At 39.3% G+C, this 26,383-nt stretch overlaps 1 protein-coding gene across 5 annotated transcripts; it reads right to left on the bottom strand.

Annotated features, from left to right (window-relative positions):
- On the bottom strand, window positions 1–26,383 carry LOC103459309 (ninjurin-2). 5 transcript variants are annotated; one of them, XM_017302933.1, is made up of 5 exons: window positions 25,473–26,382; window positions 3,900–4,036; window positions 3,728–3,807; window positions 2,927–3,117; window positions 1,632–1,717 (listed from the first exon to the last, which is right to left on the bottom strand). In XM_017302933.1, the coding sequence occupies exons 1-4, from the start codon at window positions 25,569–25,571 to the stop codon at window positions 2,948–2,950; spliced, it is 486 nt and encodes a 161-aa protein (XP_017158422.1). In that variant the 5' UTR covers window positions 25,572–26,382; the 3' UTR covers window positions 1,632–1,717; window positions 2,927–2,947. The 5 variants fall into 5 exon arrangements, with proteins under 5 accessions (XP_017158423.1, XP_008398998.2, XP_017158422.1 ...); XM_017302934.1 differs by lacking the exons at window positions 1,632–1,717; window positions 2,927–3,117 and adding an exon at window positions 1–958 and having other exon boundaries at window positions 25,473–26,371; XM_008400776.2 differs by lacking the exon at window positions 2,927–3,117 and having other exon boundaries at window positions 1,049–1,717; window positions 25,473–26,364.

Below are 26,383 nucleotides of genomic sequence, written 5' to 3'. Positions count from 1 at the left end.
TTTACTGAAATGAAGCTTTATTTGGCATAAACAGGAATTCATTCATTTGCATTCTAGTATGAAGCTATTGAAGTGTACAATAAATCTCAGTCACATGACACAGACTGGCGTCAGTGAAAGCAATAACCTGATGAGCCAATACCTGCAATTGATCGTAGCCTTATTTACATAGTCTTTAAATGAAAGCCCTGTCACTAATAATTTTCTCTTTTGTCTTTATTATCAATTTATACTGTCATACATATAAAGACGTTTATAGATATATAGATCTATATAGATACAGATGGAGATATGTTTATTGAGTAAAGTTTCTACCAGTATTTAGCTGCAAGAAAAGAGAAAATGCTTAGTGAATGCAGAGTGGCTACAATCAGAGACTCGGCAAATGAAATTGGCTGGGATTTACCAAGAATACAACAACATCAAAAAACAGGCTGTAGAAAAGGAGTTGTTGATGCAACTGAAATTAAGAGATCAGCTCTATTACTTCATTAAACTTTTCCTGCATGAAGAGAGGAGGATGGAATGTGTCTGGAAAGAAATAACCAGCAACAGAATTAGTATATGTGCATTTTTTTTTTTTCCTTTTCTTTTTTGGCACAGTTGTCTGTAGAGAAGAGGTTTGGAGTTGTCCTGTCTGGATTTCTCTAGTATTCACTCTCAATACGAGATCAAACACCTATCATTAATTATTAGGCTAATTGATAAATAAACACTGCTGCATGCTGTGTTTATTACGTTACGCAGTAAAGTTAGCAATTTGCCAAAAAATGCGTCATGAGCAGCTGCGTGCATTAATGAATTCGCATCATTAGCCATGGGAAGTATCCAGTCCGCTGCATGCCAAACGTGCTGACGAAGCAGTTGAGGACTGTGGTGACGAAAACTATGATGGTTGTTACGTTGTTCAAGTAGTCCAGACGCCTTTGCAGAGTGAAGTTGTTCAGGTCCCGACGGCCTGTGTCACACAAAAGCACAAGTGCACAACAAACAAAAAGAAAGTCTGTATCACACTGTCCCTCTTAAATCAATAACAATAAAAACAATACAGAGAAAAAAAGCAACTTTATTTCATCATGCTTGCTTTAATACTTGTGGATGTCCATTTGTGTTTCACTTCTTTGTAAAAACTAAACAGGCTCAGCCCAAGTTTTCTTCAAATCACTGGATTTATTCAAGTTTATGACGGTGAAAGCTTACAGTCGTTGACCCTTATTTCTTACCGAAACTGAACCTCAAAAGCATTTTTACAAGCAGTTTTTTAAGCTAAGTACAAATATGGAGTAAAAATGTTTACTGAAACTCATTAAACAACAGACAAGACAGAACATTTTGTATAAAAGTCTGAAAATCACAGCCCCACAAAAGAAACAGTAAGACAGGCAAAAGTTTAGTTAGATTACAGTTTGAGTCTCTTTACAAAAAGTCCATTTATTTGCCTTAATTTTGTCTCAGATCAAGGTGTTAATTGTATTTGAATTGAATTTGTCCTCATCGTTGAGTTGTGTCATGTCAGTGTACGTCAGACGGCGTCTGCGGCCTTGTCTGTGTCAGTAGTGGAGTCTGGCCAGCAGCCAGCGGAAGAAGCCGGTCCTCTTGGAGCCGAAGAAACTAACGAAGAAGTTGGTCACCGTGGTGGCAAAGATGACGCCCGTGGTGACGTTGTTCAGGTAGTCGAGTCGCTTCTGATTGGACACCACATTCAGGTCCCTGCGGGCTACAACATACAAACACACACACACACACACGTGCGCACGCAGACACAACAAACAATTTCCCACATTACCATCAAACACACACGCACGCATACGGTTGTTGCTCACAATCTCACTATTATTCTTTCCACACATTCATACTATTCAGTCATTCAGCCCCCAAGCCTCCGTGTTGTGTAATTTATATTTTAACTGGAAAAAAAAAAAAAACCCCAGCAAAACCTTGGTGTAAATAAGCTCAAACTTGTCTTCAACTGGAAAAATTAAATTAATCATATTTCATTATAGGCCTATGCCAGCTTTCTGGCTTGTATCTGTTACCTTTAACTTCTAGGAATAGAACAGCATTTTATACAACATTTTGTTCACCATTATCTGTTTAAAGTCTCAGATTTATGAGAGCAGCTTTGATGAGTTTGATGTTTGGTCACTTTACTTTCATTCTTATGTACTGGTTTATTAGGCTGGTACTTTAATTACAATATAATAATTAAAAAGTGAGCCCACTACTATCTCGCTACAGTGCATTGTTCTTAAATTCAACGTTTCCTCTGTGCTAAGCTAGCTAACCAGCTACTGCTACCATCCATCCATCCATTCATAATACATGGATAATGCTACTATTATTAATAATAACTTTACCATATATGTTCAATACCTGTCAAAAGCAAATAGCATGTTAGCATAGCTTAAAAACTAGTTTTGCACTATGCTAACTTAATCCCCCATTGGTTGTAGCGACACATTATAAACCGTGGGTTTTATTTCAGCAAAAAAAAAAAAAATATTTAAATAGCTTTTTATTTAGATGTGTTTTTAGGTATAGTTAAAGCTATTTGTAAGATGAGGGCTGGTAACTTGTTTTGCTTCTATCAACTTTACGTAACTTTTGTAAAAATGTTGTTTTACTCATTTGTTAAAACTACTGTACTCACTATGTTGTGACAGTACAACATGAGACAGGTAATTTGTGAAAAAAAAACACATCAATCTTCTCTGCCTCCTCCATGTGGTTCTACTGCCATCTGGAAATGCACTTCTGGTCAGAAACAACCAATCAGAGTCAGTACTTTGGCAGGAAATAGGAAAAGGCATCCTGAACATCCAACATGTTGTTAGTCTGAGTAAATACACAGACAATAGGGGTTTTTTATTACATTTTTCAATGGAAATTTAAATGTAATGTTATGTCTACGAATCAATGTACTTACTGTACATTAGTTAAGCGTGACTCATAAGATAAAGCGATGAAATAGCCACCGGAGGAGGCAGCTGCGCTGTGTGCCAAATGCGGCTTTGATGACGTTTACAAGGAGGGTGAGGAAGATAATGCCAGTGACCAGATTGTTCAGGAAGTTCAAACATCGTCGGTACGAGGGGAGGAGTGTCAGCTCAAAACGAGCTGTGCAGACACACACGTTCACACACGTCAGCGGCACACACACACGCGACAGACGCACATGCACAGACAGACAACAAAATGGAGACAGTCACACAACTAGTTGGTCCTTTGGCCCAGTCCATTCACACTTGATGACATAAAAAGCGTGTTATTCGGTGAGTAGGACAGCAAGTTATACCAACTTGTTTGCCCATCAGTCTGAGCAGATTGTGTTAGAAATAAAAATCATTTTGGCTAAAACAGAAATTCAGAAGTGCATCCTGGCAAATAGGCCGGTGCGCTCCATCCCAAGGACAGAAATAAAGATGTTGGTGATGAAGATGAAGAAGATAGCGAGGGTTGCTTTGTTGTTCAAGCTGTCCAGGCGTTTCTGGTTGGCCTCTTCATTTAAGTCCCGTCGGGCTGCAACACACATTGATCAACGCATACAAAACCTAACGACAAAATGCAGGAAAACACTTGGAACACAGACACGTTGTACCAAAATTTGCTATAAAAAAAAAAAAAAGATAGCATGTAAATGAATTAATGTGTTAATATGGTTAGGAAAACAATAAAAAAAAAGAGATCTGAAATTGAAGTCAGAATGACTTATTTTCCTAACGCTCACCTATTATGATAATCAAAACGCCGGCAACTATCTGAAGAGCCAGGGAGAAGGATATGAGCGTCAGGACAGCAGCATAGTACCTGAGAATCAAAACGTGACAAATGTGTTTGCAAAATGCACTTCTGACACAACAACGAGTGTGGTTTCCTAAGAAACACCCGCAGTGGCATACCTGTATCCTGCTCCTTGTTCAATGACGGTCTTCATGTGCGTGATGTTAGCCAGGAACAGAGCGATGTCCAGCATGCCTTCGGCTGCTGTCTTCTTGGTAGCATACAGGTTCATGTTCAGGTTTGGTGTGGAAAGTCCCTGAACCACAAATAAGTGAAGATGAGTCATTCATTACTGAAGTAATACTTATAATGTCTTTGGTCGGAGTCTTTTAAATGAGGCAGAAAAACAGAGAATGCGCAGCAATAAAATTTAAGAATATGTCGTAAAATATGAATGGAACAAATAAAAAGGTGCAGACCAGTGGAAAAAGTCCAACGTAATAAAATTGCAACTTTTCCAACTTCATGAAAAATTCAATACAACCACTAGAGGGCAGCAGAGCAAAAGAGCTAAAATAACACGTGTATGCCCGTGTTTACGTTTCCTTCCGAAGATAATATGCCAAAATTGAAAAAGTGCAGTTGACAGTTTTCATAATTTTCCAAGTCCAGCAACTATAAACAACAATATTCTAAATATCTTAAAAGCTGCTGTCTTGCTGGGGTTTTTTTTTAACGCTTACAGATTCCAGATGAATCCTTTGGTTTAGGTCAGTGGTGTCCAAACTTTCAAATGATTTAAAATCACTCAGTCAAAACTACTGATTGGCCAGATGAAAATATAGAATTTAATTTCAAACTAAAATGGCAAAAAAGTTCATTTTTTTATTTTTGACCTGAGCAACAATAAAGTAACCCTACAAACACTTTTGTTTATTTATTTAAACAAAGTAGATCCAGAGCTTAAAAAGGTATTTGCTATTTCCAGTTTGCAAATTCTTTAAGGCTGTATGAAATTATTGAGTCCATTATCAGCAATAAAATAAGAATTGGGTTGCTGTTTATTCAAAAGCACTTGCTGTATTTAGCTAAGTCTAATAGACTTACTAAAAGCAGATATAGCTGCACAAAATCTGCTTTTGAGTAAAAGTGACTGGATAGATCTGCTCTGAGAATGTGGATTTTAAAAGCTCAATACTTTGCGTTGTATGTAATATTTTCTATTCTAAGAGCATTTCATTTTGTCTGAAACTGTTTGCAGTAGTTAAAAAAACAACAACAAAAGTTTCCATCTCCATCAACTGCCATTGTTGAAATGCTGGCTGGGGGGGCAAAACAAAACGAGTGACTTTCTGCACTTCAGTCAATCTGTAGTGCGGTAATGCAAATACCCCTACCTCCCTGGGAGAATCATTTGATGGGGAAGCTGGAAAGTTTTATATACAGACAGTGCGAAAAGATATCCGCTTGAGTATTTGCAAGCAGGTATTAAGATGACAAGAAAAGAAAACATAATACACCCTTACATAAGCCTTCGGTTTATGACACGCAGCACGTGTTGGGGGCAGGAACCCTGCGGATGTGCTGTCCCCTGTTTCCTCTGAGACTGGACTGCAGGTTCATATGATAGGTAGCAAAGACAGAGCTGTAGATCTTAGACCATGACTGGATTATTTGTACCTAAAGTAGAGTCAGTGCAGCGTAAATCGTAAGTGTGTTTTTCTTCGGGCCGTTTAGACAGCTAGAGGAAGGCACGGATCACATACATAAAGATTATCATATACAGACTCAGGACACACTGTACTTTATGACCTCATTGCGCTGTAATGTATGTCTCTGTGCCAAAATAAACTGCGGGGCTGACATTCTGGATGTACTGTAGCTGTTTAACACAGTTAAACCTCCTTGTACTTTTGTCTTGTGTGCTTTTCAGGAAACTGTAATCTCTTGCCTTTTCTCTGTTCAATAAGCACAAAATAACCAAACTTTAAATCAAACAAGCAGCATCTACTGTTGTCTTTTCCTGTTTGTTGTCATTCCTGCTACCACAAACCGACAAAACATTTTTTTAAAGGAACCCGTAACCTGGCGCTCTTGAGGAAACAAACCTCAAATGTATATGTGTACGTCATCAAAGCTTCGTAGCTTTTTGTCGGGGCAACACAACGTAGAAATCTCTCCGTTTTCGTTGTCGTGGTATTGGGTGGCATTGAAATTGAATTTAGGGGCTGAAATGTTCCAGTTTATGGGGCTTACTTTGTTGCAGCTGCTGAGCCAGAAATATGTCAACATGTTTCCTTTTGTTGTGCAAAAGGTAGAAGGGAGGCAGCGGTATGCTGAGAAGATTCCTGACTTCATCTGAAGGCTGTGTGATGGCGCAGAAAGGAGATCATGCTCAGTTGGCCCTGGTCATTAGTTTTGTTGTTTTGGCTTGCGAGATAACATCGAACAAACACTTAACTCAAAATGACAGTGGGATCTGATTGGTCCCCACTATTCGAAGTATTAGTTTGCACCATTTACAAATGCAGAATGACCACCCACCACAACAAAGAACGGAGTAGAGAATGGTGCTAAAAAATCTCTTTCAACGTGACAGCAAACAAACCAAGCCTCACTCACTCCTAAAAGTTTTATTGTTTTTAATATCTTTGGCCACTTTGAAGGCAGGATCTTTTTTTTTTTTTTTTACTGAAAAGACATTCCTTTAACACTCCTTTCTGAAATATTCACAGGGCAGGCTTCCAGCACCGGCAAACAAAAAGGGACACGAGCAGTACGCAGGATGTAAACACATGGCTCCTGCCAGCAGAGATCATGTGATGCGGTTTCTTCCTCGCAGTGTTGCAACACCGCAGCTACAACACTACTTTCACTCTTGGCACACTACCTGCTGCATTAAAGCTGTGATTTTCCACGTGAACTTTGACATCAAATAATTCACTGACATGAATATTTTGGAGTTCTGTGACCGATCAAAGTAGGTTTTTGAGCTATTAAAATGTCCGATGCCAAAACCGAAAAACATAAAGTTTGCACGTGTTTAAAGTGTTCTCAGTGGGTAATCTAAAACACAATCAACTTGTTTATGGTTTATGCTAAAAGTTTTTAATCCAACTCCCCACACAGCCTGTGCTACAGAACAGGTTTGGTTCAGCCTGGGTAAATCTCCAAGAAACTATTCAGCAGTTCCCAGAATCAGCTCTGTCAAAGCCATATAAATGCAAGTGCCGTGGTTTTTAGTTTTTTTCATTTTTTTTTTTCTAAAAGTCTGAGAGAAACAACTGGGTTTGGAGCAAAGAAGTGAGGAAGGGATTCAAAAAGCCAGCGTTCGAAATAGCTATTTTTCAGAAAATGGCATTTATGTATACTGGCTTGCGTCCATCTTTTCCTCGTTTGGGGACGCGTGGTCACACTTTATCAACATCAGCCTTGGGCATGCTGCCAAAATACACACACATCACAACCAAAACACTGCACTTTTACAAGCCATGTGCGTTCACTTAGTGTAAGACTTGCAAGTATGCATTTATCATGCTTAATCTGCACTTATCTTCATCTAGAAAAATGTGCTCATAAATTGGTAGTTCAGCCTTTGTTTCTCTCGACAGGATGGAGGGAAATAGGTCAATATTTACAGCAGTAAGGATGTTGCTGCAGGAGGTCGGCAAAGGCTTCATCTGAAAAGTACGAGCGAGAATACTGAATACTTGCTCTGGCTGCATCTCTGCATCATAAAATTATCTAAAAGTGACTCTTTTCCCATTTTTTTTTTTTTTTTTTGTACATCGCTTGAGGCACTTGAGCTTGATTTCTTCTCACTCATCAGACGCCACGAGAGATGGAAAAAGACTCGGCGGATCATGTCCGCACAGAATAAAAGCTACTCAGGACTCGCAAAGCTTTTATGGATCAGCACATGCGTCATTACTGACCGTCGAGCTCTCTCACATTTACTTCAGCCTCCCGAATGGAATGTGACCTGGCTTTTGAGGGAGGATTTCTATCATGCAAGCTTCTTAAAGAAGCATTTATCATGTCGATCTCCCTGCTGAAAACCATATGATGGAGGAATGCATATGGAGAATCAAAACAAGCATTGTTTCAGCCTGTGTTAATCTAAAAAAAAAAGAAAAAAAAAGACTGCCCTATGAACATGCTAATTCTTTCAGTAGATAAACTTTAAAGTGGACTACAATTAGAAAGAGAACACATTTATATATATATATATATTTAAAAAAAACAAGCAGAGGCCACACGGAAAGATTTAGGACCTTCCTGCTGTGAGACTGCAGTGCTAAGCAAGAGGGAGAAGAAGAAGAAATGCCGTTTTTATTGTCCCACAATGGAGATATTTCTGTACAACAGCAGCAAAGTTGATGGGCAATCAAAGTAATAAATATAAAAAAGAAGTATAAAACAAAAAAAAGAAAGAAAGAAAGTACTGTACCGAGGGGTTAAGGCAGGGGTGTCAAACTCCAGTCCTGAAGGGCCGCTGTCCTGCAGTTTTTAGATGTGCCACAGGTACAAAACACCTGAATCAAATGGCTTAATTACCTCCTCAGTTCTCCAGAGCCTTGCTAATGACTTAATTATTCTATTCAGGTGTGGTGCAGCAGAGGCACTTCTAAAAGTTGCAGGACACCGGCCCTCGAGGACTGGAGTTTGACACCCCTGGGTTAAGGTAAACAAAATAATTTGGATTTATAATATGACTACTCCATATTTAATACCATGTGAATAATAAAATTAAAGCAAAAAATACAGATCCGCATTAATACTTTCTAAATGCCATTCAGCTACAATAATAAGTTACAATTTTGGGGGATGTTTATTTGCAGCATAACAAATTGAATGGGTCAAAGTTCTGGGGTAATATTGTTCCAGAATGTCTGCCACGATGATGATATTTGGAAATCTTAGTATCAACGCTTGACATAAATTTTGCAAACCACGAGTTTGGGGCTTCTTGGTTTGGAAGTCTCCAGTGGGCACCATATAGATTTTGCAAAGCCAGGATAGGTATAAAGCGTTCCTTACGTACAAAGAAAAATGATAGGCCGTATTTCTCTTTAGATGGTGTTTTTTGTGCTCATATTCAAGTGAAAAAAGTTGGAGAAGCTGGTTAAAAAAACCAGACAAAAAACAAACAAACACACACATCAATACCTTCATTGCAACTCAAGTCCATCACCTTCCGTTCGACGTGTTGGAAATCTAAACTCCATGCGCTCCAGAGAACCTCTTCTATAGTCACAGGCTCCGCCCACAAGTAGACAAAACAAAAAACCCCAACCAACCAAAACAACACCAAAAAAAAGCTAGATAGTTACTTTTAGCTAAAATAAACCTATATCAAAGTATACAAAATTAATAAAATAAATAACACTGAAGAAAGAAACCTGTAACCAAAAATATAATATTTATTTTAATAGAAAACACTCAATTTGCACAACGTTGCTAACCGGAAAAGAAGAATTTGCACAACGTCTTCGTGATGATGTCATTACGCCGTCACGTGATTCCCTCCCGGCGCGCTTTAATCCGGAAATAGCTTTGTTTAAATATCTGAATATCTAAAAATGTTTGACACTGAAAATTACAAGCTAGGATGGATATGACACCCAAGCAGGAACACCGCGTGTGCACCCACGACGAACTGCGGCAGTTTGTGCTGTAACCAAAAAGTAAGTTATGTCGAATGTGCGTGTTGTGTGCTTGCATTTTGGCACGGACTTTGCTGTAGGACTACGCCACAGGCATCCTAGAAATCCCAATTCAGCTAATTGGTCCCACTTTTACAAGAATTGTTTTGCCTTTTGAAATACACAGAATTAACATGATGGAATATTGTAACATAATTCTTGTCGCATCTGGTGGCCATTTTTCAGCTCCCATTCTATTGGTACCACATGTAAATGTTGACTGGGCATTGGCTGAGATCGATCACACAAATCTTGCTTTTGAATTTAAAAATTGCTGTTGGCATTTACTAACAAGGCCCAATGCATACAGTGTGGTAACACGGCTAACGAACTGGAGATTGTGGTGATGTTTGACATAGAGCTCCTAAGTGACAGACAGCAAATCAAGAAGAAGGAACATGGGAAACCTGAGAAATACCAGAGGCTCAAAGAGGAAATGGAGAGGTTTCAGAAAGCCAAGGTCACAGTGATCACGCTGTCATCAGGTTATGACCCACGGACTGGGAGAGAGGCTCCAGTGGATTCCAGGAACAATGTTGGACATCTCTTTCCAGTTAGGAATACTCCAAGTAACAGGTCTCTGGTAGAGAACCAAAGTTTGAAAAGGCAACCACAGACACTGAGGAGCGTGTGGAGTTATATAAATATGTACATGTTTGTGTGTGTAACCGAGAGCTGAAAGTAAACTGCACTTTGACACAGAAAGCTGCTCTTTCCCCGTTTAGTTTCTGAGGTTGCTATTTATATAAAAACCTGCTTTCTCACTCATCCAAAAAGTCCTCGTAAAACTCTCATACCTGGACTCAGGGCCGTATCACAAAATGTACACGACCTGTACCTGAAGCTCCCCTATACGCACACGTCAACATTACGCTTATTTATGATATGTACCTGAATGAGGAGTATATAAAAATATTCTGTGGCGCAAATACACACAGATCCACATGGGAGCACCTCCTGCTCTCTGCATGCTTAGACAGGAAGTGTTCCTCCCCTGGACTCTAGTTGGACAGCGTAACAGCCAATGGGAAGAGAAGCTCGACTAGGAGTGGATCTCTGGTTCTCTGTTGCTCTTTATGTACTGTGTCTTATTTTCACTGTCTCTTTGTCTCCGTGCCAGTATATTTGACTATATTTAATTTTTTTCCCATGTGTTCTTTTTGCCTGAAGGCTTCGTCTTTCTCTTTGGTTTTTACGTAACGGCCCTTTTGGTTAAGGGAGTGGGAGAAAAACAAAAAAGCAGATGACGAGAAACAGACGACAGAAAAAGGAAGAAACGGTTTGAAGGGAAGCAGATAGGTACAGCGTCAGGGACACGAGTGGGGCTCCTGGAAAAAAGTGTCGGAAAGATTCAACACTTGACACTGATCTCAGTAAATTCCAATATTTGCTTTTAATAAAAAAGAATTGGAAAACGTAATTGCTACCCCATATAATTCAGCAAAAGTTTACGAGTGGCCATGTGTTTTTGTGTCTGTCGTTTTGCGTAATTTGGGGATTGTTGAGATAACCTCTAGCCCTCACTTTGACGTTGAAAAAGGCAAGGAAGGGGCCACATTCATTTCACCACACACATGCAAGCATATACACATGATCTAAGACCACTTTACAAACATGCACCAGGCTAATAGCTATTCACCCCTGACCTTTGGTCCGTAGCTAAAGTATCTCTCTGCTCGCTGCCTTATAATTAGCAAAACTGCCAGCAGTGTTAAAATGGCGCATGCATTTGAGGAAATGACCCCCGCCTCATCCCTTTTTCTTCACCTCAAAGAAGTTTGTTTTTTTGTGAAACTATGACAGTTTGACAGAACGTCCTCTTACTCTATGCTTTAAAATGAGTTAAACTAAGAGTGATATGAAAACAAATGTTGGTAAATACAAGATGTGGTTTTTAAATTATTATTATTATTACTAAAAAAAATAAAAAATACAAACCAATCTAGCTCAATGTGAAATTATTTATAATCCCTAAACCCAATGACTGGTTATGCAACCCTTGGTAGTAACAACTGTCATCAGTTGCACAAGCCAGTCCTTAATAAGTTGGTTTGGATAGCGTTTTTTTTTTTTTTTCCTTTTAAAAATTTTTTAAATAAACAACATTTTGTGTTTATTGGGGTTGGTTTCACCTGACATAAAAAAAAGTAATATCAGAGTAACTAAAACGCAAAAACAGAACAAATCTCTAAGGATGAAACAATTTTTTCATACCATTGCAATTAATTGGTCTGGTCTTTTTTGAAAGACAGATGCAGAGAATCATTAACATAAATATTAGGCGTGTAACCACAACTTATGGAATGAGATCTTGTGATTTTTTTTTTCATGATAAAAAAAAAAAAAAACACTCTGAAAGTTTCTTAAAGTGAAGTCTGTCTTGTGAAGTTCTGTTTAGTTGCTGTCAAGATGTCACATTGTCGGGTGATGTTAACTTAGGCTATTATAATCGACCCAAAACGTAAAGGCCGCTGGTACGTGGAGTTCTGTGACAGTCAATTAACACACACACATATGATTGAGACTCTTATTTTGAAGTAAGACAGGAAGTAACAGATGAGTTATCCTCATATAAGTATCCAACATAAGCCAGTAACACGAAAAACCTCCATAACCTTTAAATTACTTTTTGCCAGCATTGAAAAATTAAACACTAACATATAACCAAGTATTTGTGAGCACTTAGAGAATACAGCGATTCCTCAGATTTTTCTGTGGAATGTTACTCCAAATTGTTCACACAAAAAAAAAATCATAGATTAACATTAACTTTTTAAATGACAAAACCATAAAGGTAGGTTTATAAACTCAACAAATCTGGAGTTAAATGTTCTACAATAATTACAGATTCTTTAAAAGGCAGCTTTAAATTTGCAAAGCTTTTATTTCCATTTTACTTTTGGGTATGTGTGAGAAATAAAAACAACAAATAAATCGTGAACTTGCCAACCTTCAGTGACCTTTTGTGTCAGACCCCCAGCAGTGAGGCAGTCTCACTTAAAGAAACGCTGACCCCCCCCCACACGGAGGGAAAACACAGCCCGATTTTTACGGCGACCGGACTCGGGGAAAGAACACAGGGAACCTTCTGCTAACCCGCGCATCGGTTTCTAACTTGGACTTCTGGAGCGTGTTCTCTTTTCCACCCGGGCCTCCATCTGCCATCTGAGAGGAGCAGAGGAAGCTTGGCTCTGATCTGATATCAGCTGATGCCCTTTTCCAACTTGGGCCACATGATATGACTGAGTTTCCCATTTCAGTTCCCCACTCTGGAACTGGCTGCTTTCTGCTCTGCATGACTTCCTTGGGCAGCCCTGTCGTTTACAGATTACATAATTTAATTTGATCAGTCTCAGAGTATTATCTGTTTATCAAGATGTACGCTATGTTACAGTGAGATGCTTACTACTTAGCTCAGTCTTGCTTACTTAAAGGTGAACCTTAAAAATGGCGAACAAGAAAAAATCTGGACATGAAAACAGACATTTAACAAAAACAAACAAATTGAGTAGGAATCAGGATTAAATATTAACTGCAGTAAGATCAATTTGTATGTATAATATATAACTTCTAATAACAATGCTACTTAATTTGTGTAACTTGTTTTAAGTGCATAAAATGTTTATATTTACTTTTATCCAAATTTTAATAGCGACACACAAGTAAGCAGTGAATAGTGACTGCTTAATAACTCTTGGACATGCAAGCAGAGGAAGCCTCATCCAAGATCAACAAACATTTGTGATCCAACCAAAGCATAAGGGCATAAACAATTATAACAAAGTCATAGACTGACTCAGTCCCACAAGTCTTTGCTCTCCAGTGTGAAGCAGCCACACCTTGTCGTCACTGCATTTCCATCCAACACTACGACTACGATATTACATAAGTTGCAGAAACAATGATAATGTAATTTGCTCCTAGAGTGGGTTCATGTTCTTTAGAACATTGGGTAGTGATTAACTTAACCCACTCTATGCATATGTCTATAAAGAAAGAGGAATTGAATCTGATCTTTTAAAAACGTTTTTGGCCCATTTTTAGGAATTACTTTTGACTGCACCACACTTTAAACTGGTGCCTTATGTGGAATTCTGTTTTCTTGCCTTTTAAACTTTAAAGCACCTTATTCGTGTTTTACGTTCTCTTTTCTTGGAGTAAAAGTTGGTAGTATGTCATAATTTTACTGCTATTATCAACTTTTGATGTTTTAATCGTGTGTGTGTGTGTGTGTGTGTGTGTGTGTGTGTGTGTTAAAAGAGTCCATAAACACCTGGTTCTTCTCTGTCAGTCATCCTGCAGAAGCATGTTATGAAAGAGACTGACGTATTTTAAATACTGTAATATGATCATAATACCCCTTGACAAATGTTAGATATGCTTGTGTGTGTGTGTGTGTGTGTGTGTGTGTGTGTGCGCATTTAACTGTGTGACACTTCTTGTGGGTTTGTGCCAGGTGGATCTTGATTTCTATCATATGCCAGCAGTGTGTGCACTTGCAATGTTCTCAGTCCCACAGCTCACTGTCATGGTAACTTTACAAACATGATCATAAACACAAGAGTTTTCAGTGTCACTGTGATGATTTTTTTTTGTGAAGTTTTGTGTTCAAAAGCAGGAACATTTCCCTCCGTCAAACTTCATGTGGCCTTTGTTTTATCTGTCCATCCGTCCATTGAACCTCCGCACCGAAGTGCCAAATGGTGAACTCTTGATTTTTAAATTTCAAGAAAACCTAAAGTATTCAGGACTCCAAAAAAGTAGTTTTTACTTGAAAATGTCTCAGTTACCATAACAGTGATTTTACTTGAATCTTTTCTACACAAATCAAGTTGCTTTGTTTGTTTTGTTAAAATGTCTGGTGTGTATTTAAAAAAAAATCAATCCATCCATCCATTTTCTTGCACCCTTGTCCCTCAGTGGGGTTGGGAGGGTTGCTGGTGCCTATCTCCAGCTAACGTTTCGGGCGAGAGGCAAGATACACCCTGGACAGGTCGCCAGTCTGCCGCAGGGCAACACAGAGACACACAGGACACACAACCATGCACACACACACTCACACCTAGGGGCAATTTAGACAGACCAATTAACCTAACAGTCATGTTTTTGGACTGTGGGAGGAAGCCGGAGTACCCGGAGAAAACCCACGCATGCACAGGGAGAACATGCAAACTCCATGCAGAAAGACAGGGGCCGGGAATCGAACCCAGAACCTTCTTGCTGCAAGGCAACAGCTCTACCAACTGCGCCACTGTGCAGCCCAGAGGAAAAAAAAAACAAAAAAAAAAACACCCCAAATTGTAAGTTTGGAATTTAAGCAATAACTTTGGATACCACTACTCAACTTTGTGCATTTCAGTCTCTATATGATTTTATAAGAAAGATTATCATGTTTGACTCTATCAACTCATGTGACTTTATTAAGAACACACAAAATCTGAATCTTTGCTTTGTTTTTTGGTATTAATTTCCTTTATTTATTTGTTTTTATGTAAAATAGGCAGACAATATTTCATGCTCTTTGAACCTCCAGTCTACATATGATTCATTTCAGTTAATGTTGACATTATTTTTAAAACAAGAAAATGTTTGGTGGACTAAAAGATGTTAGTTTACTGAACTGCATTGCCCGAATCCCACAATTCGTTTTATTAAATTTATTACAAACTTTAATAAAACCTACAGTATTTTTCGGACAATAAGCCGCTACTTTTTTTCCCAACGCTTTGAACCACCCGGCTTGTAGCCCGGTGCGGCTTTTAGCCCGGTGCGGCTTTTCTGTGGATTTTTCTTCCACCGCCAGGGGGCGCTTTAGCAGGAAGTGAATCATTGGAAGTCAAAATTGGGAATCAAAGAAGAAAGTGCTGGTTTTCATTTAGAACAAGCACATGCTAGCAGCAGGCATGACGGAGAAATTTCTTCACACTCATATGATGGAGCTTTTAAGTTGAAGGCTGTCGATTTGGCAGTAGAGGAGGGAAATGGAGCCGCTGCATGTAAACTCGGCGTGAACAAAACCACAGTTTGGCTTTGGTGAGCGACTGAGGTACATGTACGTTTCCAGTTTTAAAAAAAAAAAATTTTTATTGTAGGTGCGGCTTATAGTATGGTGCGCTCTGTAGTCCGGGAAATACGGTAGTTTATTTTTAAGACGTAAAATCATGATAATCCACTTCTTTGTGCCCCAACAGTTCTGACCCATCAGGGCAGATGCAGAGGGCCTCGAGATCAGGAGTGTTTTCCCAACAAGAAGGATCAGATTTAACCTTGATATCTTGCAGCTTCTTTGTGTAAAACTGTATGAGGAAAAAGTGAACTTCACCGTGGAAACTTCAAACAGCAGGGGAAACGGTTTTTGCCATTAATTTTCACTCTGTTTTAAGGTTTAAAAAAATAAAACAAAACAGATGCTTCCTGGCGCATCACACAGAGAAACATTTGTAATCCGGATTTTCAACTGAATTTATAAACAGTCTTTGGGCCCACATTTCTAAACATTGCTAGGTGATTTAATATCTCCAGCTGGTGTTTGCAGATCTGGCTCTAAACGGTGTGTGTTTGCAGCATCATACACAGCAGGATTTGAAACCGCCGACTGTTTAAAAAAAAAAAATCAAAATCTTTGCACAACTTAACTGTTGATACAGACATGTCGGTTTGCACAGAGTGAACGGTGTAGATAAACAAAGTCCACCAGAGAGCGGTTCAGACATTTAGTGGAGGATGTTTAGAAGGACTTTATGGCTTTGTAATTGCACTCTGGTTGTTAAACGAACTTTTTCCAAGTTGGTTTTATATAGAACCAACACAAAGCTGAAACAACTGTGGTCTACATCGGGCATCAGGGAAATCTTTTGGCGTCAGATACAGTTTAAGTAAGTGAAGCAGCAGACTGATAAAAATAAGAATAGCAGGACTTTTTTTTAGATTCTTTTTCAAGAATTGCTTATGACTGGCACATTGGCAAACATTGTAAAATAGGTGTATAACACAATACTTTGCAAAGGCCAACCAATGCAAATAAATGGTGGATGATTTTGAAGAAAGGGAAAGGATATATAAATCAAGTGCTCCAATTACCTACAAAATTCCCTTTATTAATAAATAGACTCCACATTTGTGTGACGTAATCTAAGCATAAATCCAGCTGTTCTGTAAATGGCTCGGGTGTTGTTTTTTTTTTTTTGGAGAACATAAGTTATTAAATAGTATCAAGAAAACCAAGAAACACACCAAAGATGTGGAAACGTTTAAAGCTGTAAAAAGAGCTTTAAAAATTTTTTCACATCCCAGAGCGCTGGTTATTCAATCATCTGAAAATGGAAAGAATATGGCGCTACAGCAGATCAGACAATATGTGGCTATTTACTTAAACAGGTCAAGCAAAGAGAGTATCAGGGAAGCAGACCATGGGCCTATGGTAACGCTAAAGGCGCTTCAGAGATCCACAGCTCAAGTGGGGGGGAAAAATGCTGAAATAACTATTGTACAAATCAGGCTTTTGTGAAAAAGTGGCAAGAAGAAAGGATTATTGAAGGATTGCAAAAAGAAGTCCCATTTATATTATCTATCTAACCCGAAACGTTATCCTGAAAGTGGTTTCATATTGAGACTGTAATCTTTAGTTAAGATTAGCCTGAACAAAAATGCACTCCAGACCTAACTTAAAATTATTTGTAAACAAAAGATAATGTTTTATTACATTAACAATTTAATATTTTGTTTTGGTCCGTCATAAAATCCCAAAGTTTGTGTTTTTAACATGGAGAAAAAAGTTAAGGGAAAATGAATACTTTTGCAAAGTACAGTTTCTGCACAGCCAACAAATGTGATAGCCATTCCAAGTACATATTTTTTTTTCCAAAGTATGTGCATGTTTCCTCTTTGCTCTTTGTCTCTGTGTGGCACACTGTAGGTGCTGAGCCTTTAAAAATCATTAAAGGATCAAAGCACCTGAGTCATGTGAGCTTTTGAGTGCCGTGGCAAACACTGCGGTTAGAAAACAAGTCCCAACAGCGTTTGAGGTTTTGACTGATTTAAAATCCAATGACCTAAAAAAGACAAACTGCCGCTCTTTAATCTCAATTTACAGTTGGCTGTATCCAAAGCAAACAAGACAAGTGGATTTTAGGATGGGCACACTAATTGAAGGCTTGTGTGTGTGTGATTTAGTGTCAACAGCAACACTGAGTGGATATGTTTTGGATAGAACAGGAGATGTGCTATCGTACAAGCAGGTGCTCTGAGAAGAACGCAGAACTCCTCAAACGAGAAAGTGGTATTTCAGAGTGGTTTTCTTTTAATTTTCTCTTTCCACAGAGATGTTCTTTCCCTCAGATGTTAGGAGTTTGAACCTCCCCCCGGGCCGTCAAACTCGAGTGACGTCACAGGACATTCTTCCCAGCGACTTCCTGGCTTTCATGGCCCCGGCCTTCATCACCGTCCGCAGCATTCGCTTCCCGTGAGTGAGAGTTATCCCGTTTCCCCGAGTTCCAAGAATTCTGCACCAGTGGCTGCAGGACAATATGCAACGCAAGTAAACAAGTACATTTACTTGAGTTTTAAAATGCGTTGCGGAACATTCAGATTCTCCTCTTTTCTCTCCACCTGTTATCCATCTTCACTGTGTTTTGTCTTTTAACTTGCAAATCCTTTTAAACCCTCCTCCTGACGTTTGCTGTGAGATAAGAAGAGCATGAACATGTCAAGAAAAACCTTCCAATCCAAATGAAATGTATCTGCTGTTAATAAGTGGAACTTTAACTGACTAGGTGCGTTTTAGCTCTTGCTTAACGTGAACTTGAACGCAGCCGTTCGATGCGCACTTTAAAGGTGACATTCCTACTCAAATGAGCTTATCTTGGTCTCATTTGTTTACATCACAAAAGCCTGACAGTTTAACTAGGGTGTGTAGACTTTTGATGTGTGCTGTACTGTAGTTTGGTTTCAATGACTGCTGACTTTATTTTCCTGTACTTTAAATGTGACAGTTGGAGACAAAGAGAAGAGAGATTTTACAAGAGTAACCTGTTCTGGTTCAACCAGTCAGACATGATCAACCATAGATCCAGGTTTATGATTTTCTTTTTATTATGTGTACATATACTTCAGACTGTGTTTGCCTTGTGAACATATGTTACAGGGGAAAAATGGCATATATTGGACCTAAAGAAGTGTCTTCTGCATGCACACAAATGCAACTCTTCCAGTGTGGTGCTCATCTATACATGTGGGCACATGCTGCTTCACTTTAAAGCATACCTTTTATACATGTTGCAAAGCACACGTGCAGCCAGTCAAGAGAATTCCCACCTGTAAAGATCCACTTTACACACAAGCAAAACAATTTTCTGGGTCAAAGCATGCATGCTATTCTGTAGCTTAAAACAGAAATAGTTTATTGTATTTTATGGTCATCACTGGACATTTAACATACGGTAATCTAGATAATTTGAAATCTCAGATTTTATTTATTTTCTGGTATTTTATTGCCATCATGATAACTTCTTTGCTTATTGAAGATCCTGCTTGTTCCGTTTCTTGGTCAAAACCACTGAAGCGAAAACCCCCCCCCAATACAATCAACAGTCTAGATTACCCTAAAGTAGCTGTCCACATTCCTCCTGTTTCTTCTTTTTCCAAACTGGAACTTGAAAAAGACCTAAGTGCAAAAAAACTCCAACAATGAATCTAATATTAGGAATTTACATGATTAGCATCCAGGTCGATCATAGAGCTACATAATTATCTCAAACACTAAAGATCTTGAAACCACCACTCTAATTTCCTCTTGAGAAAGCCCTTCAGCACTGAATTATTAATACCAGTTCATTAACTTGGTCCCGGCATTCCAGCATTGTAGCAGACTGGGGTCCAGCTACAGCAATAACATATCTTATGGAGGCCCACTGTTTAGTGGCTCCAGTTGCTTAATATGCCTGATCAACACTTTTGTGTTACTGCTTTGCTTGTGGAAAAAAATGTAAGTGGTTTGCCCGACAGAGGCTGAGGATGTTTGTTTTCACTAAGAAGGTCGTGCACCAATACACTCACACTGCTGAGAACAGTAGAGGTAACTAAACATCAGTATGGCTATTTATTCAAGTCCACAGAGGCCCATAAATAAAATGTTTAGATGTTTACACAGGGAGATGTGATGCTGAAAAAAAAAAAATATGTGAAGCATAGTTTTTTTTCATGGGAAACGCTGAAAGTGTGTCTATATGATCTTTCTATGGCACGCAACAGAAATAGTTTCTTGTATTTTATGGTCATCAGCGATCAATAAATATAATCCAAATCATTTTAAAGCTCGGACTTTAAATTCACGACTTTTCTAAAGTCATGATTGCATTAATAGACAATGGTTGTGGACATTTATTGTGCGTGAAACAAGAATTTATGACTTCCAATTCTGTTATGGATTCTCGCAGAGAAGAATTAAGAAGACAGTGGGTTTGTGTCACAGCAGGCATGATCTCACTGTGATGAAGCTAACGCTAGCTCCATCAGCACCGCAGGCGCAGTGAGGCGCTTCATTGACAATGGCTAGATGATGTAAGCCTGAACCACTGCCGTAAGCAATAAAAACAATTCCTTAATGCTTTGCCCCAACTTTAGATCTTTATACCTCTGGAAAATCTTACATTACGCCTCTGGATTGGCAACAATCCCGTTTTGGACACAAGTTCTTGTCGTTTTTCCACAAACTTACCACAAATTTGCTCTCTAAACTTGCATTATGCCCTTTGTACCTCCGATTAGACACGACACCTGCCTCCAAAGCTTGTAATTTAAATCTGCACCCCCTTTTTTTTAATATATACTTATGTATACTTCTGCACTTGTATTCATTCACACACAAGCTGCCAGACATGCATGCAACACCAAGCAGAAAAATTCAGGTCTGGGTTTGTTCCCACAGACACTCACTTTGTCTTATCCAGTGACCTAACCGCTTTGGCGAAGGGCAGGGAAACGCAGATAGAAAGAGGTCTGTATTTACCTCTGAGTGACCTCAGTCCTAACACGAACACATAAGCCCAACAACCGAGCGAATAGCAACACATTTCATAGAGAAAGTCGAGGACAGTTGCAATAAATTTCACTTCTCATTTTGGCGCCACTTCTTATGAAACGAGTTCAGAAAGGAAACGGCGATAGGTTCTGTATTCGTATCCGAACTACATGCATGGACTCTTTGTTTAATGATGAAATATTTACCTGAAAGAAATGCGTTTATTCAATAATGTTTATTTTTTATCGTTTTTGAAGAGAAGAGTACATACGGAGTCATAAAAGTGCCTCAGACAAGATCGACAGTGAATGAGAGAGGCTAGCTTTACAGGCCTGGTGTGTGTTTGTGATTTATGTGCATCTGCTGGGGTGTGTGCATGCATACTTGAGTTGTAGTGTTGTAGAGTCCCAGCGAGCCAGCCCAGGCGTTGGAGAGAGGGGCTTCCTGCTGCTTCTTGGCAAGCGCGACTAGGACGAAGTGGACGAAGACGAAAAAGCGTGGCACAAAACTCTCGGCCCAAACTCCGCTCGTAGTGATTTATTCCTATGCTCTGAGGAGCCACTTAACTTAATTTAACATTACTGTCATCATAAACTATATCATGCAGAGAGCAGAAATGAGTCTGTCACTAGCTGAAAACAAGATTCCAGTGGAAGCAGAGTTTGTGGTGACAATAATGGTGCCAGATAAATGCTCTTTTTCACCCTGACAATGTAATTATGAGTTTACGAGAAAGGAGGAGAGCAAGAGACGGGGAGACGGGGGTCATGATTTAATTGTTTATGTCTGACACTCTGTAGTATCAGTCAATCTAGGCTTTATCAGGCTCATGCAAACTCTGAGAAAAAGGGGGAAATTGTTTGTGAACTGCCTCTTTAAAGCTGCAACTTGTCCTAAATTGGCAGTGCCCACATTGAAAAGCTAAATTATCCTTGAATGACAGCTATACAATCAAACAAGAAAAAGACTTTGGTATCCGTGACAATTGAAGACGAGCCTTTCAAACTTAAGAATCATGTACCAGCAGTTGAATATAGTGGTGGAAGCGTCATGCTATGGGCTGTTTTATTGGAGAAAATGGAAGAGTAGGGTACAGGAATTACCTAAAAAATCATCTATTTTGTCTCAGATTATGAACATAATTGGGTGGTTCAGATGGACAACAATTCCAAACACACACCAAAATTCCTAAGAGGCTTTTAACTCGACATGTATGCAAATATGAATACTCCCGAGTGCAATTTTTCACACGCAATATATAAAAAGAAGATGAAAGAAAATCCACATGCTGCCAGAATGATGAGTCATATTGAAATGAAAGTAAAATTTTGAAATCAGATGCACATCACCCGGTAATCATTAACATCCCTATTGCTTTCCAGCTGTTCAAAATTGAACCATTTTTGATTAAGCTTAACTGGTCACCATAAATGCAGCTAATCGGAGTTGACAGTACTATCATTTTTAATTTCAGTTTTTAAATTACTGGATGGAAAACAAGTGAAACAACGGGTCAAAATTAAAATGTGTCATAGGGTGTGTGTTTACTCTCCCCAGATGGTGGCAAGGAATTTCACCCAGCCATGTTCCGAACCCGTTTCTGATCTGTTTGTTAAAATATAAACTGATCAAATATTTATTCACGTGGAGTGCCTTGCAACAGGATTTACACCTCTTGAATGTTTTCGCATTTAACATCAGCGCGTTTTATTGGGATTATTTGCGATTGGCTAACAAAGTAGAAGATATTTTATTAGGAAGAGGGGAAATAATGCTTTTATATTTATTTTCTTTTCTTTTTTTTTTTTTTTTTTTTTTACAAATTAAAGGTAATGTTCTGAATGGGTTGTCAGAACGTCAGTCATTATCGTCTCATCTGAAGGTTACACTCAAAAGTTTCCAGAATCGCTAAGACAATTGCACAGCTTCTTGTACTTCACACCTCCTGCCTGAATGTAACAGTTGCGCACACACACACACACACACACACACACACACACACACACACACACACATTAAGTTCTGCAGTATGATGTAGGGATGGAAAATGAACGTAATAACACATATAAATATTAAATTGCGCAGACTTGCCTGACAGTGGCCCCTCTTCTTCCATTATCTGACAAAGTCACTGACTAACCAGTTCAGACTTGTTTACATTGAAGAACCAACTCTGACTGCCGTACAGGAAAGGCTGCTGGGATTTAAGTTGTCAAAGTTCTGTTTATACCTTGACATTAGGACAGGGGATATACATCCACACGGATTTATGAGGGACCTCAGAGGTTTTAGGGTGAACAAAAAGTTCAGGGAACTACCTTAGGAGCTGTTGGATCAAAGTCCTGTTGTCTGTATGACTAAACTGCCTGCATTGGACAGACAAGTTTGCTTTCAAGTTGAAAGACATTCCATGCCTTTCAGCAACTGAAGAATTGCAACTTCCCATTGCTTTAAGCGTATTGTTTTTTCTCACTGGGGAAAATAAAAATAATATTATGGGATTGTTTAGTTTCTACATCAGATCAAGAGAGTCATCTTTGATGTGATGCTATGTTGATAATCTATTCTGCTTTAATAACTTTCAGATTTTGTTTCTGTGCAATGTCTGACAGCTTTTATAATCAAATGCTGCAGAAGACGGGCAACATGAGGACTTCCCAGGAGTTTTGCACCCGAGTTTTTCAAATGCCTTGGCCTACAAGAACTTTGTTCTGGTTCTTGGAAATCAGAGTGACCTGCAGCTGACTTGAGGCCTGAACTGAGGAGCTGCGGGGAAATTACTAATGAATACAAAGACCTGAATACATGTGCCTATGGGGAAAATAAACAGAGAAAACCTAAAGGATTAACTAAGGAATTTGGTGAATTTACTAGTTCTATTTCGGGTCGCTGTCAGTATTTCTAGTGCTGACTTGTGCTAACAATATTCAAAAGGTTGTAGAGGTAAACAATATATATTATTAACTGATTAATACAATTTTTTTTTGTAAATTTCTGTATATAATTGAAAGCTTAAATTCACAACCTAAGAAATTAAAAAGCACCAGCACTAGTATGTCTATGAACACAAACGGTTTAGTTCTCAGATGCCTGTTTTTCTTAGTTTCTCCATAGCATATGAATAGAAGGCAACAATCAGTTATTTGACCATAAGTGGTAATCTAAATCTAAACTTTCTTTCCAGATTACGGCTTCATCAGAAGCCATTTGCTTCAAAAGCCACACATCTTCACACACATTATGTCAAAAGTCGTTTTAAAAAAATGACTGTTGACAAAAACAGGAGATGGTATCGTAAAAAGCGCAGTATTGCTTCTAAACATAGAACATGCGCTCGGAGTGTTCTCTCTTTTACTAACATCGAAACTTGACTCTCGTGCTTTGAGAGGCCATGTGATTATTTCTAAGTCTTTATCAGCACTCCACACACTGCTGCCGTGAGCTATACATAGAGAGTGACTTGGAGGTGCAAAGCCTTCACACCATGGAAATAGATTCATCATGATGGCTACACACACAGGCGGATGAAAAACTCAGGAGTTCAAATGAACTATCCCAGGTTCAGTCAATGTTATCGTCATGGATCACAGAGCTAAACAGGATTTAAGGAAGAAAAAATGTCAAATAGTAACGCATCACAGTCTGAGTCAGTGTGCTATTAATTTCAGACCCTTCAGTTATTGTGCAACATCAGCAGAGGTTTGAATTTGTAGGTCAAACAACATCTAATCTCAGTGCATAGCTGGGACTAAGATATTTCTCTTGCGCATTGTCGCTGGCATTTATAGTCACACATACATTATGATCACAATGTCTTTAAAGATGCAGTAGCTACCATCTGTTCGCTCAAATAACACGCGAGTGGCATGACTGAGGTATCAAGCAGTCTTAGTTATCCAACAGAATGTACATTTTGCTACGCCCTAGATGCTCACTCCCACACGAACTCATTTCAGCCTCAGTGTTTATTATATGCTTCTCATTTCATCTGTCGACAGATATTAAAGCCACCAGCGGTGAATAGTTGCGGTGAGGACTTGGCCACACATCTTTGTGCAAAGCCATATGTCGCAACAGACTTGAGCGACGGCAGATTGTGGCTAGAAACTTCTCTGTGAGGTGTTGAGCTTCTGCTTTCTCTGTAGCTGCTTACTAACGCCACAAAGGACAATGCTCTCCTTTCTTACTGAGGCTGTCGGCACAGATAAGGTTCATTCACACAGGGTGACTCACACAAACGTGGATACATGTTTAGAGTTGGACTGGTTGTGTAATTTCATTGACTGATGGCTGGCAGGTTTGAGTGGATCCAGAAAGTGTACACGCCGTTGTTTTAGATGTAAACAAATCAGACTGCAATATGTTTAGCTTATATATAACTCTGTTCATTATCCATCCAGCCATCTGTTGTCTTTATTTGTGTGTCTTTGCAGGTTCATGGGGAGCTGGTGTCTGTCTCCAGCAGTCATTAGGCAGGTAGGACAGGTTGTCAGTATCACAAATCATCAGAAACAAATGACTGTGTTGGAGGTAGAAGTGTCATAAATGTACACATTAAATATGATGCTGTTGTCATTGTGATATAGTGAACTCTCCATCCTTTTGTGTCAGATTTTTATCCTGTCGGTGACCTTCTCTTCTTCGCCTGCTCCTAAAACCTACAATGGCTCCATTAGAATCCATTATTAACCTTCACGCCTTGGTCCTAATTGATATTTGACTGATGCTGGGATCACGTCTCTGTCTCGGAACAGTGTCCAGACTCTGAACCTAAACCTTAAAGAGGCAAGCGGCAACCCTCTGATCTTCAGCTCTCACTTACGCAGGACATACCACAGCTGCGTGGCGTAGCCCAGACGGGAGCAGTGATTCAGAGGGACAGATATGCCAAGAGGGACGCAACAAAGATGAAAGAGAAAAGGGAGAAGGGAACGTAAACAAGGGGAATGCAGTGAAGACGCGACGCAGAGTAAAGCAGGAAAACTTCTCTTATTCATCCGACTTGCTCTATCTGTTTGGGACGCACTAACCTGCAGTGGGCCGCTGGCCGGCATGGTGGATCTCATCGACGCCAGGTCGATGTCGCGTCCCTGCTCTCCTCTCTCCGTCTTCCCCAGTCCCTGCATCATCAGGCCTGCAGCGAGCGCTCCAGAAGTCGAGATAAGCACACGCTTTAGAGTCGCTCCCACAGCAGCGAAAAAATGGCAATGCGACGATGGCAGAGGTCGTTGTGAAAGGAAGATGCCCTGGAAGCCAGGCGCCGAGCACCAAGTAAGGCCAGGCAGGACAACACAGGGACAAACAAACGGCTTATTCAGTCCATCCTGGTCTCCTCCTCTCACTGATTCACACTTTGCAATCTGTCTGTCTGATGCTCTATTTTTTTTTAGATACTAAATCTATTGTTTGTTAAAAACCTTGAACACAATCATAATTCACAGTGGAAAAATATTCTCCAATATTTGAAAATTATCAGTACTATTACCACACTACCATTCCTACTTTGGGTTTTCTGCAAGAAATTCACTGGAACACAACAATAGACTTTCAGGAGACTCGCCGCTTTGTCTCCTTGATAACAGAACGCTGGCTGTCGGCAGTTGAAATATGGCAAATGTTAATTATTCTCACTTAAAAGCGTAATGTTTGGCCTCATTTAATGTCGGGCAGTTTTTAAAAAGTGTCAGTAAATATCTAGGTACAACTATATATTCTAGATTAGGTCTTTATCAAGTAAAGGTAAAGATTTTCACCTGCTCGTAGGTTTCTCTCTAATAATGAGACCCGGCTCATCGTACAATTTCATTTCTTTTGAGCTGATTAAACTTCCAGAAAGTCCCTGGAATATGAGCTGATGCTGCCTGAGCAACGGTTTTGTTTTTGTGCCTTCATTCTCCTTCTCCCTGCTGTCTTTTGAGGATTTTGAGGCTGTTCAAAAGGC

This window comes from Poecilia reticulata, linkage group LG23, assembly GCF_000633615.1.
Source record: "Poecilia reticulata strain Guanapo linkage group LG23, Guppy_female_1.0+MT, whole genome shotgun sequence".
Lineage (NCBI taxonomy): Eukaryota > Metazoa > Chordata > Actinopteri > Cyprinodontiformes > Poeciliidae > Poecilia > Poecilia reticulata.
This window is presented reverse-complemented; position numbering and strand designations above follow the sequence as displayed.

Coding starts and splice junctions, on each gene's coding strand:
- LOC103459309 (XM_017302933.1), bottom strand. CDS start 25,571: ATGATGCAGGGACTGGGGAAGACGGAGAGAGGAGAGCAGGGACGCGAC. Junction 4,037..25,472: donor CGGCCAGCGGCCCACTGCAG/GTTAGTGCGTCC, acceptor TTTGTGGTTCAG/GGACTTTCCACACCAAACCT. Junction 3,808..3,899: donor GAACAAGGAGCAGGATACAG/GTATGCCACTGC, acceptor TTTGATTCTCAG/GTACTATGCTGCTGTCCTGA.